The 13,120-nt window shown below is 40.7% G+C and overlaps 1 protein-coding gene across 2 annotated transcripts in view; it reads left to right on the forward strand.

The window, feature by feature from the left end:
* Positions 1 to 13,120, forward strand: part of SDK1 (sidekick cell adhesion molecule 1) — an 875,077-nt gene that overhangs the window by 334,839 nt on the left and 527,118 nt on the right. For both annotated transcript variants that reach the window (XM_045813352.2, XM_087866987.1), the window contains exon 2: positions 3,452 to 3,611. In XM_045813352.2, the coding sequence (XP_045669308.2) occupies positions 3,452 to 3,611 (160 nt within the window). The remainder of the gene's footprint in view (positions 1 to 3,451; positions 3,612 to 13,120) is intronic.

Raw genomic sequence — 13,120 nt, forward strand, 5'->3', positions numbered from 1 at the left:
TGTGACTTATTCTCGTTGCGTTCCCGGCGCTAATAACACAATCAGTGTGTATGTGTTGAACAGAAAATCATGCAAGTCAGAGACCTAAGAATCCTTCTTGACACCTCTCTCTCCCTCAGTCCCATATTCAGTCCATCACTATTTTTTTTTCCTACCTAAATACTGTTTTAAAGCCACCCGTTTCTCTCCCTCTCCACCACTGCAACCACTGCTGTTATCTTGTCCCAAACCACTGTCACCTTTGCGAGCATTTGCCTGGATCACCACAGTGGCCCTAACTGGTCTAATTCCACTGCTCTGACCCCTCTTAATCCCTTCTCCATGGTGGGGCCAGTTGAGCTTTTAACAGCACAGCCCCTTCAAAGGCTGTCTGCTGTCCTTCTGTATTAGTGGCCAATCATCATTATCATCGTAACACTGGCACTACTCTGACCAAGGCTGATGAATAGGGTGGTCATATAATGTATCATTCACACAAGGACACTTCTGAATGTGAAGCGGCGCCATTGAAAACCACACAGGGATGACACGGAAGCAAGGATGTCCGCTCGCCTTGCCTGCAACACCCTGTAAGGCCTAGAGCTTGTTCACCCTCCTTCTATTCACTCTGTCTTCCATGCGCCCATAGATCTGCTTGTTTTTCAGTCTTTTGTTACTTCCCAGGTTTACTCACCATGTTTGCTACCACTACAGGGCCTTTGCACATGATATTACTTGAGTATTTGAATCCTACTGATCTTTTAGCTTCTGCATGGGATCTCATTGGCTAGGCTAAATCTTTTTTTATAGGCTTTTACCACATTTACAAATGCAGTTTAACATTTAATTATTTGAATGAATACTAGTAAGAGATTGGCAATATTCTATTATCAATATACCAGTAATAGAATACAGTGACCAGCACAATGGCAAAATAAACCCTATGCAGTTGGCCCTTGAACAACATGGGTTTGAACTGTATAGACCCACTTATACACGGGTTTTTTTTATAGTACAGTACTATAAATGTATTTTCCGTATGATTTTCTTAACATCTCTTTTCTCTAGCTTACGGTATCGTAAAAATTCAGTATATAATACATACAATATGGAAAACATGTATTAATCTGTTTATATTATTGATAAGGCCTCTGGTCAACAGTAGGCTATTAGTAGTTTGGTGAGTCAAAAGTTGTATGTGGATTTTTGACTGTGTGGGGGCTTGGTGCCCCTAACTCCTGTGTTGTTCAAGAGTCAACTATATATTTAAGTTCTATGTATTGGGGTGCCTGGGTTGCTCAGTCGGTTGAGCATCCGGCTCTTGATATTGGCTTGGGTCATGATCTCAGGGTCGTGTGATGGAGCTCCGTGTTGGGCTCCACTTTCAGCATGGATTCTGCTTGATTTCTCTCCCTCTGCCCCTTCCCCTGCTAGCACTTGCACATGCACTCTCTCTCTCTCTCTCAAATATTAAAAAAATTAAATTCTATATATTAAGTACAAAAAAACCCAGCTATATGTACTACAGTGTAATGTAAAAATAGTCTCAATTTTAGCACTGTTAATATGCTATTTGATGGGTAATTTGTTAAAAAATACTGTAATTTAAAAGCCCAGTTCAGTAATTCCACAAATTTATCCAAAACTTGAAGTTAAGATATGCGTTCTTGGGAAGGTTTTCTTAAAGAAAACCCATGGCATTTAGAGTCATCATATAGAGAATTCGAGGATTCTGTAACAGATTATCTGAGTTTTAAATGGTGATTTCACCACTCACTGTCTGGGCGGCCTTAAGCAAGTTACTTAGTTTCCTTGGGTCTCCCTTTACCCATCTGTAAAAGGAATATAATAATGGCATCTATCTCCTAGGGTTTTTGTGAAAATTAAGTAAGGTAGTGCATACAAAGCCCTTCGCACAGTTTCTAGCACATAGTAAATACTGACTGCCAGCTATTGCTGTTATCTGTGTGGTTATTCTGTTTATTTGTTCAGCAAATATTTTATTCAGTATCTACTTTGCCTCTGGCATTGTTCTAGGTGCTGAGATTGAGAAGTAGTCAAGAAGGGGGCATAGAGTGAGTTGGTATAATCCATAAACACTCTAATTTCGAGATCTTGTAGGTGTCATGACTGAAGCAAATGTCATGTTTGTTGGGGCATGTTGGCGGGGAGAGGTTTTGTCAGCTGGAAGGGTGAGAGCGAGTCAGCTCACACAGAACTGGGGGCGCGTGGGGTTGGGAAGAAGCACCCGGGAAAGCCTCACATAGGAAAGGGCTCAGCCTGGTTTCAGAGTTAGAGTGTTCATGTGTGAGTGGAGAGGGTCGGGAGCCCGAGAGAGACGGGTGTGCCAGGGGTATTGTATTCGAAAGTGAAAAGCTAGAATCTGTTCATTTTAGTGATGAACATACAGAAACCCACAGGCCCTAATCCGGGTCATGTAGAAAATCCGTGACGGGGCCGGAACGAGAAGCTAAGTGTCCTGTGTTCATATTGATGTATTTTTAACTAGTGGAAGTGTACACACAGAAATTGCACAAACCTTATATAGAGTAATTTTCCATGAATATTCTCAAAGTTAGGTGCCCCCATATGATCACATCGAGAAATAGGTCCTGGCCTACTCACCGTAAGCTGCCCTGTTACACCCCTACACCATCCCTATCCCCCAGAGGTAACATTTATCCTGACCTCTAACACCACAGATGAGTTCTACCTCATTTTGAGCTTTCATGAACTTTTGGGTGGAAGCATATGCTATAAACTTCTTTCTGTCTGGCTTCTTTCATTCCGCACGTGTCTGTGAGATTCATCGAGGTGGGGGGCGGGGGGCAATAGCTGTTGCATTCCCATGGCCGGGTAGGATTTTGTTGTATAAATACACACAGGTTTCTGGATTTATAGCCTGGCGGAAGGCCCTAAAGAGATGAGGGGTGTGTGTGTGTGTGTGAGAGAGAGAGAAAGAGAGAGAGAGAGAGAGAGAGAGAGAGGGAGGTGGAAGCTGGATGGTGATTCCTGTCATTTATGTATGCATGGTAATCTTGCTTATCCTAGTTAACTTTTTTTTTTTAACCAACTGAAGGTTATATGAAGAAATTTCTTTCACAGCCTCTGTGTAGACCTTGGTTGTTACTTTGAAAATACAATGCCAAGTTAAAACCAAGGCTTGTGTGACCGAGATTGTCCAGCACGCCCCCTTGTTAAACAGGTATTAATCATAAATGGAAATAACTTGGATGAACTTGTCAGATGTTTTCAAACGGTGCTGATCATTGAGCTTTCTACCTTCTGAAATATCATCTAGGGAATTACATGTTTCTAAGGGGTCAAGGATTACTGGCTACTTAACTGGGCCACATAGCCATCATTTATACTTTTTTAAAAATTAGGTTTGTTTAAATAAGTGATTGATTAATTGGATAGATGCCATTTTCGTGTGTACTTCATTCTGTCTCTCTCTTTTTTAATATTTCAGATGATGTTGTGCCCTATTTTAAAACGGAGCCAGGCCTACCACAGATTCACCTGGAAGGCAACCGCCTTGTTCTCACTTGCCTTGCTGAAGGGAGCTGGCCTTTGGAGTTCAAGTGGCTGCACAATGACCGAGAGCTCACCACCTACACCAGCGAATATAAGTAATTGATTGCTTGAAAATCAGATTCCATTTCAAGTTGATGTGTTTAGAATATTTGCCTTATTGGCCATAATAGCACAAAGGATGAAAATATTTGATTGAATTTTTAATGCATTAGGATTAAAGGAATAGAATTAATTAGAATGTGATTTAATATTCTGATCTACATTGTATTTACACCTAGGAAGTCTATCATTATATTTGTAAAAGGAAGCCCGTTAGTGAAATTACCAGACTAAAAAAAGCTATAGTTACAGAGGAATGCAAATAACAGCTTTAGCAACAGCCCCACCCACCAGTATTGTTCGTATTTAAGGAGCATGAATGTTTCAACAGAGATCTTTAAATCAGTAGCTTCTGGAGCTCTGAGCAGTCAACAGAAAATTTACCTGGCTAACTTTTAGAGTCGGGATGGGAGAAGATGAAGCTTTGGGGAGGGACAGGAGCAGAGCCTCTCATTCCAGCAGCAAAAAACGATGTTTCCTGAACTCCTGCATGTACTAGGTGTGGGTGCAGGAGTGAGTATGATGCTGGGGGCAGAAAACAAGCACTGAGATGGGGGGAGGCTGAGATGAGGTCACACCTGAGCTGTGGCTTCTCCCAAGACCCAGGGCCCCAGCTTGTAAACCTCCCGGTCTCCCTGCAGTGCTCAGGTCTCTCAGGTTTAAATCTATTTAGCTTCCGTTTCTATGGGAGGGTCATTGTAACAGATGCTGTAGTTCTGAGTAGGACAGAGAACTAGTGACAGCCTAAAAAGTCCAAGAGGTCCCCAAATCAGCAATGTCATGTTCTTATTTAACGGAAATAAGAGAATTGGCTGTCGGGTATTTTAAATAGAGTAATGGGCTTCTCAACATGGGGCATAGCCCATCACTCACTCACTTTGAAAGTCAGAAGTTAGGGGCCTCTGGCTGGCTCAGTCAGAAGAGCACATGACTCTTGATCTCAGGGTTGTGAGTTTGAGCCCCACGTTGAGTGAAGAGATTACTTAAACAAATAAACCTTAAAAAAATTTTTTTAAATAAGGGTTATAATATGACGGTTCATAAACCACATCCAGTCTGCCCAGAATGTGGTATGTGTGTATGTATTTAAAAAATCAGTTCAAAATATATATGGATATACAAACAGAATATATTTCTTTTTTCTTTTTTTTTTTAATGTTTTTTTATTATATTATGTTAGTCACCATACAGTACATCCCTGGTTTCTGATGTAAAGTTTGATGATTCATTAGTTGCGTATAACACCCAGTGCACCATGCAATACGTGCCCTCCTTACTACCCATCACCAGTCTATCCCACTCCCCCACTCCCCTCCCCTCTGAAGCCCTCAGTTTGTTTCTCAGAGTCCATAGTCTCTCATGCTTCATTCCCCCTTCGGATAAAGAAAGGGGGGTAATCAGAATATATTTCTTAATTGCTTGGCAGCATTTAACAATTGTAAGATTTCATATAAAAATCCACTTTCCGGTCCCTCTTGAGCAGTCAGAAGGCCTGGCCACCGGGCTCTGCTGCCCCACACAAGCAGGCTTGGCCAGTGCTATCCTTCAGGAAGGGCACAGCCTCTCTGGTCCTTAGCACTCTGGTCTCCACCCCGTGTAAAGCCACACTTGCTTTGCTCAGTTCCCTTATCCACCTGCTCTTTGTAGACATAGAAATTTGTGACCACCTCTTTCATTATTAGGCCTATACTGTCAGAGTACCTGCTGTTGTAGGAGCAGTTTATCATAACAGTTAAGAGCATGTTGACATCAACAGATCCAGGTTGGAATCCCAGCTCACTACCAATTAGCATCAGCAATGTAACCTCAGGCAAGCCACCAATACCTGCAAAATGGGGTTGGTCATACCTCATTTGTGGTGTTGTGAGCATTAAAAGGCTCTAATGTACATAAAATTGTGTGTTTTCTGGCCCACAAGCAATCTGCTAATAAATCCTAGTTGACATTGTATATTATTATAATGAGGTATTAGGGGATTTGGTTTTGTAGGAGGGGTATAAGAAAGGAAAAGACAAGCAAGCTTAGAAATGAGAACCACATGTGAGTAATGGGCTTTAACAGAAGGTGCCTTGAATTCAGATATTTCTGTTCAACTTCTGTGTGTGACTTTGGACAAGTGACCTAACCAGTTTGATCTTGATTTTCTCATCTGTGAAATGAGTGTAATATAACCCACCTCAGAGAGTTCTCACAAAAATGAAATGACATAATGTTTTGTATGCCCCAGGAAGAAAGGAGTGAAGTTTCAGAAGACTCCAGGTTGTTCTTCCCTATAAAAAGTAGTAATGTGGATGATCTACAACATGGTCTTCAAATTGGGGAGCATGGCCATGGATAGTGGCAAAGGAATTGCTTTCTAGACGTTCAGTTTCCATATGTGTGTTTCTGAGGTTGAGCTGACTGAGAACGTGTGTAGGCACCTGCGGTTCTCTTTTCCTGCGCTCTTTGTGCTCTTTCTCCCAGTTCACAGAAGGGAGGTTACTCCCCCCGAGTCCTCCTATGGAACTGCTTCTCAAAGATGCAAGACAAGTGCGTAGTTCAGAATATTGAACAAAATGTTGGGCTCTTTTAAACAACCCCAGAACTTCTTGCCTTTCACATATTCCCTGTAGGGGAAAGTAGGACACTAGAAATGGGATATTTTGATCAATTTTGGGTTTTTTAAAATTCGGGTATGTCGTGTGGGTGGGCAGCAAGAGCTATACCAATTTTAACAACCCCACCTTTTCCATTCTCCAGCTGTTATCAAAGAATGTATTGTGCCTCAAGGAACATGTAATGAGAGCAAAACAAAGAGCGTGTGCAAGATAGATCCCTGGCAGGCAGGGCATCTTGTTTTATCTAGGTGGCAAACCCACAGCCGTGCCCTCAGGCTTGTCTCCATACACAGAGCAGGAGGAGAGGATGCGGGATTTGTTAGAAGAATGAAGTCGAGAAATATTCTTTTGTGAAGCACGGTCTGTCTTCATTTTACCCTCCTCTGAGATGAGAAGCGTGTGGTGAGGCCTTGGTTGGAGATCTCAGGGAGGAGGTAAAAAGTGCTGTTTCCTTTGATCAGATCCGTGTTCCATCTTGATATAGAAGGAACACGCACAAGAGGAAAGTTAGGGCTTTGTGTTTTCTCAAACGTTTATTCAGAAGACACTTTCATTAACTTTTGCAAAAAAGATTTGACATTCTATTTTTTTTTTTTTTTAAGATTTTATTTATTCATTCGACAGAGATAGAGACAGCCAGCGAGAGAGGGAACACAAGCAGGGGGAGTGGGAGAGGAAGAAGCAGGCTCATAGCGGAGGAGCCTGACGTGGGGCTCGATCCCAGAATGCCGGGATCACGCCCTGAGCCGAAGGCAGACGCTTAACTGCTGCGCCACCCAGGCGCCCCAAGATTTGACATTCTAAATCCATATCCATTTTTTATTGCTTTCCTGTGTTTTGCTTGCTGCTATCCTTCAACCTCTTCTCTACTTGTTTATTTGCTGCTTCCATGTACTCACTGGATTTAAATGAAAACTTAATTGACCACAAATATGTGGTCAATACCTTCTCTTTGCTGTTAATTTCTATCCAATTCTGTTTATTCCAGTGGCAAATAACTTCCCATTCAATGAAATGTAAAGTAATTGGAAAAAAAGCGCCACTTTCCTGTCATTAAGAGACATTTTCTTTCTAAATTTTTAATGCTTAATAATTATATTTCAAAATTAACACGTTTAGTTGTTTTGATTAGCTGTGATAATTGCAATGAACATGTAATACAGAAGAATTTTTATAAGCACTTAGAATCTTTTGATCAAAGGACATCCTTTTTAAGTTGCCATTTATATGTGTATTTTTATTACAGAGAAGTATGTTGGATAATCAATAAGTATCTTTCATGCATAAAAATGTTATATTAGAATAAAATTCTATGGGGTAAATAGATTTACAACTCAAGTTCAAAGAGTAAAAAGGAGCAGTATGAAGGTTCTGTTAGTTCATTATTAAAAAATGGATAATGTGGATTTCAAAATCATTATTTAGATTCCATTGGGTACATGTGAAACAGCAGTGTAACAGTTTTGTTTTAAAATGCTAAATCAGGGTCATCTGGGTGGCTCTGTTAGTTGAGCTGCCGACTCTTGGTTTCGGCTCAGGTCATGATCTCGGAGTCCAGGGATAGAGTCCAGCCTTGGGCTTGTTGCTCAGCAGGGAGCCTGCCTCTCCCTCTGCCTGCCACTCCCCCCTGCTTGTGCTCTCTCTCTCTCTCTGAGAAATAAAATCTTAAAATAAAATGCTAAATCAGGGATGCCTGGGTGGCTCAGTCGGTTAAGCGTCTGCCTTCAGCTCAGGTCATGATCCCAGGGTCCTGGGATAGAATCTCGCATCGGACTCCTTGCTCAGCGGGGAACCTGCTTCTCTCTCTGCCTGCTTCTCCCCCTGCTTATGTGTGCTCTCGCTCTCTCTCTGACAAATAAATAAAATCTTAAAAAAATAAATAGAATGCTAAATCAGGGGGTCCTGGGTGGCTCAGTCAGTTGAGTGGCTGACTCTTGGTTTTGGCTCAGATCATGATCTCAGGGTCCTGGAATCGAGTCCTGCGTTGGGGCTCTGTGCTTAGTGGGGAGTCTGCTTGTGGATTCTCTCTCTCTTTCCCTCTCTCTCTCTCATACACACACACATAAATAAGTTTTTTAAAAAATGCTAAATCATACACCATGCCATTATTATATATACAACTATTTAGACTTAATGATGAAACACTTTTGGTGTCCATTTTAAAATATGCGAGGAGATGGAGCTTTTTTTGCATTGCTCTTTGCACTAGCAGATTTACCTGTTAATTTGGTACACTCGGGATAATCCACAGGAAGACAAAGCATTGTGGGTCATTGAAGCAAGATTGCAGGGCTGGCTCATTATATATGGACCATTAAAATGAGATACATGCTTCATTCCCATTTCAGTAGAAACTTAGTAAGAAGAAATGGGTTATTCTAAAGCAAGAATGGTTTGGGGTAGATGTGATAAATTATATTCTGTTCACTGAGGGCTTCAGACACTGAGATGGGTTATCAAGGATCCATTGTGTTTTGTCATCATTTTTTTAAAGATATAAAACCTGTCGAAAACTCTCATGCTATTTTTCCGAATTACTCTTTCATCTACTTCCTCCCAATGAGCACCTCAGCCGTCGTGTGTTAACCTTCACAGGACCATTCTCAGTCTCAAATTGAAAAGCATGGCTGCTTTATGAAAATGGTAGCTGTTTTCTCCCTGAAATTGAGTCCCTTTCCCCCCATCCCCACTTCGGTGTCAGTAGAAAATACTAATCCTATAAAGGCACATAATATAAACTCAGCTTTTCTAGCTTTGACCAAAAATAGTGTTTTCTTTGTTGCTTGTGTTGCGAACTGCGCAATGAATTTCAGTGAGTTTCCGATGCTTTTCATATCGATGCTCATATGCACATTTAGGCACAGGTGACTATATCGGCAAAATTGTAGTAGCTCAGCAATTAAACCAAGTTCTATAGCTGTCATAGGCACATTTTTTTTCCCCAGAAAATATTTATTTTCAATTATTTTCTACTTTGAGATAAAAGAATTATATTCAGATAAGAATAGATAGATATCTAAACCAATAATTTCTTAGTGGTAGGCATGATATTCATTGTTGTAAGAGGGGGTATAATTGGATACTCTGAACTGCTAAGAATCTTCTTGTCTCCTTATGTGACCTGTCTCCTGTCTCTGTGGTTCAATTTCTGTGACAGTATCAACAACAGAAGTTTGATGGATGATTATTCTTTTTTTTTTATTCCAATAAGAAAATAGGAATGGTTAAGGAAAAAGTAACTTTTTCTTATGTCTTTTAGAAAGATGAAAAAATTTACAATATCAATAAAAATTACTAAATACCTGGGAATAACCTTTATAAGAACCTAAGGAAGTGGAAAATCTCACTAAGAGATATAAAAGAGAATCCTAGATAAAAAATCTAAACAACCATAAAACCAGACAAAGTATATGAAACAGTGGTGTTTAAGATACTGGACATCAGGCAGCCAAAGGTGATGATACCAGAGAAACAGAAAATCAGTGGGCCCCCTGATTGCCCCAGCTTTAATGCTGTGCGGGAATTTCCAGGCTCATGGCCCAGACATGGGGGTGCTCATGTGTCTGGAGGACTCCTGAGTTGAAGACATTGGAGAATGCAGAGAGATCAAGGCAGAGTACCAGAGAGAGGACTAGCGATCTGCAGACGTTCTATGTTGAGTATTAGGCAGAATATTCATCAGCACATTCGCTTGAGGAAATTCCCCAAGGCCAAGGAAAATACTGCCCAGAAGTGATAGTAGTTCTTACCATGCTCACCACACAGGGCTGGGTGGGGGACCTGTTCTCCCCAGCCATACCAAAAACCTCATAATTTGTAGGGTTATTGGATAAAGGATACAGAATTATCTTGGGTCTGTAATGAGAATTATTAACCATTGACCAAATGCAGCTCTGATCCTGCCTAAGATTTTATAAACAAGACCAGAAAGGATCAGATGACTTTTTAAGTATTTGTGAAGCATTGGAGAGTAAAACCCAAGAATATTTATAGAACTACAACAATATCCAACACCAAACAGGGTGAAATTCTCAATGTCTAGAATGGAATCAAAGATTATCAGTCACATAAAGAGGAAGGAAAGCATGACCTGTAAGGAGGAGAAAAATCAATCTATTAATCTCTCAAGCCAAAGCTGACACAGGTGTTAGAAGTAGCAGAGAAAGATACTGAAGCATCATAACTGTATTCCATGTGATCAAAGCTAAAAACATACCTGAAGGATATTAAAAGGCAGAAATCAAACTTAAGAGGATACACCCTATAATGTCTGAGATGAAAAACACATTGGATGGGGTATCAGCAGATTAGACATGGCAGAAGAAAATGTTAGTAAACTTAAAGGTATAGCAATAGAACTATCCACAGTGAAGGGCAGATAGAAAAGAAAATGAATGAAACACAATGAAATGAGCATTAATAAGTTACAGGCCAACTTCAGCTAGCCTAATGTATGTGTGATTGGAATCCCAAAGGAGGCAGGGGCAGAAAAATATTTGAAGGAATAATATTGAAAATGTTCAACATTTGATGAAAACTACAAACCCACCAATGCAGGAAGCTCAGCAGATCCCAGTAGTGGATTTTCTGGCCAGTGCAGTCAGGAAAACAAATATAAAAGAAATAAAAGGCATCTTGGTTGTAAGAGAAGACATAAAAATGTCTTTTTTTGAGGGTGATATGATTGTCGATATAGAAAATGTGACATTATTAAAAAGCTGCTAAAACTAGCAAGTGGACTTAGCAGTGTTACAGGATACAAGATCAGTATTTAAAAATCTTAAGACTCTGAGACAAAGCATCTAATTATGCTTTATTGCTAAGCTATGGGAAAGACTCTTCTGCTTTTTTGTTTTGTTTTGTTTTTAATCTGCTCTACCCCCTACTCACCAAAAGGAAAGGTCTATTGATTGAATTGAGAACTTGTTTGTTAGGTGACATGTAACCAGTTGGTTTCTTCATCATCGCACTGAACTGAGTATGACTCCCGCCTGCCTGCGTCTTCCCACAAAGGGCTTTGGTTGTTCCCAAACAACAAGTTGGTCGGCTTCAGTTTTCTAGATTTGGTTTATAGTCACTTTTCTGCTGGTTAACTCTCCATTGGTCCTGTCCTCTTGGAACTGCCCAGTTCTCAACAATAACAGTTATATTTTGGCTCAAATGAACTAGTCTTGCACATTTTGGCTAAAATAAGTAGAATCCCTTCTAGTACCACACTGCTTAAGGCTCTGGGTCCTTTGATCTTTTTCTCAACGCATTTCAGTTTGGATTTTTCATTTCAGTATTTTGTTTGTAAAGAAAGCTGTAGACTGATTCCACTTTTGATTATTATTCTTTTTTAATTTCACGTAGGAAATTTATAAAAATGAAATTGAAAGCCTAATTATTTATCATCACATCTCCAAAAGAAGAATCAAAGTAGTTCCAAGAAGGGTATAAATGACTTACAGGGTTTTTTTTGTTTTGTTTTGTTTTTTCCTTGACCATTTTTTTTTTTCACTTTAAATATAAGATTGGGCTCTGGGCCAAGACATGAAAGTTTATTATAGAACTTGGCTGTTTATTTTCATGCAAAATAGATATTTTTATACCAGCATAAAAAATTAAAGTTGTGGGGTGTAGTCTTACCTGGAGTGGCATAAAATGGATGTAGGACCCCCATTTAAAGAAAAAAAAAAAAGCCTTAGGTCTAATTTTAATGAGCATGAAAACTCTCTCTTGAAATTGAATGATGTTGCCTGACCTGAGAGGGAGAAATGCAGATGTGCCTTCATTGTTCAGAACCAGCGTAGGTCTCTGTAGACCTGTGTCCTTAGTCATAGTATCTCACTGTTGCTGGAAGAACTCCACAGTAGCATGTCTGGACCCAGGCAGTATTTTGTCAGACATTTTCTAAAATTTTTGTGTTTCATGTTCAGGAAAACTCATAACAGGTTAATTTATCCCAGTTTTGGAGGGACCGTTTATTGCCTAATGATTCTTAGTGGTTTACCAGGAAGCCACGACTTTTAAAAGAGAGATGATTCTAAGAGGCATTATTTAGGTTTTTCTATGACCGTGGTGAGTGCCTGGTAACTTGAGAAGCTTTTTCAGCTGAAATTATTTTGGCTATGTCCTGTAGTGTGGACATTTGGGGGATTCTAGGACAAGCCACAGAAACAAACTCTTTCTTACTGAAATGGAGAGCAGGGAAGTTGTTGCATGGACATTGGGCTGCTCGTAGAATCAGTCACCAGGCAGGCTGGCGATTGGGCAGGAACAGAGTGAGGTGAGCCCGCTAGAGCCACATCAGCCCAGGAGCCGGTCCTGCGAGAGTCCTGCTGTTAGTTCACCTGGGGCCTGGATGCTGTTATTTGAGCCACTGCCCTGACTGGCATTGGGCACTGCACTGCTCCCCTGGGCCAGGCTCCGCTGCATCCTGGAACCACTGCTGTCAGATGAATCCTCCTTCAGCCCCATTCCTGCACATCACCAGCCTCTGATCTAAAAATCCAGAGTACCTGTGGGCAGTGGTCATGCACTATCTCCTACCTGGGTCCAGGGGTCTGGCTCCACCGAGACTCAGAGTGGAAAATTCTCCGAGCACAGGAAAATGGTGTAGATCTCAAGCAGACAAAAAAAATGTCAAATGTTCACTCCCGGCAGGGCTAGTCAAGCAGCTGTTTATGGACTGAAATAGAGCTGCAGTTGCTTGCTAGACAAACTCTGGGGCTGCTCTTGTGGCCCGTCCTGAGGGGCAATGCAGAGCTGAGGTATTCTCCTACTTAGCAGGAATGGACATTTAAACCCTTGGTTTTGCTGTGATTTTGTGTTTGATTTTCTTTAATTTGCTGTTCCTGATAATGAACTAGCCCCGGAAAATGTTCTGTTGGTCTAGTAGAATTCTGCCTTTATACAGTGAATACAAA

The sequence above is a fragment of the Ursus americanus genome, chromosome 2 (genome assembly GCF_024610735.1).
Source record: "Ursus americanus isolate L20-20 chromosome 2, mUrsAme1.1.p, whole genome shotgun sequence".
In the NCBI taxonomy this organism is placed as follows: Eukaryota; Metazoa; Chordata; class Mammalia; order Carnivora; family Ursidae; genus Ursus; species Ursus americanus.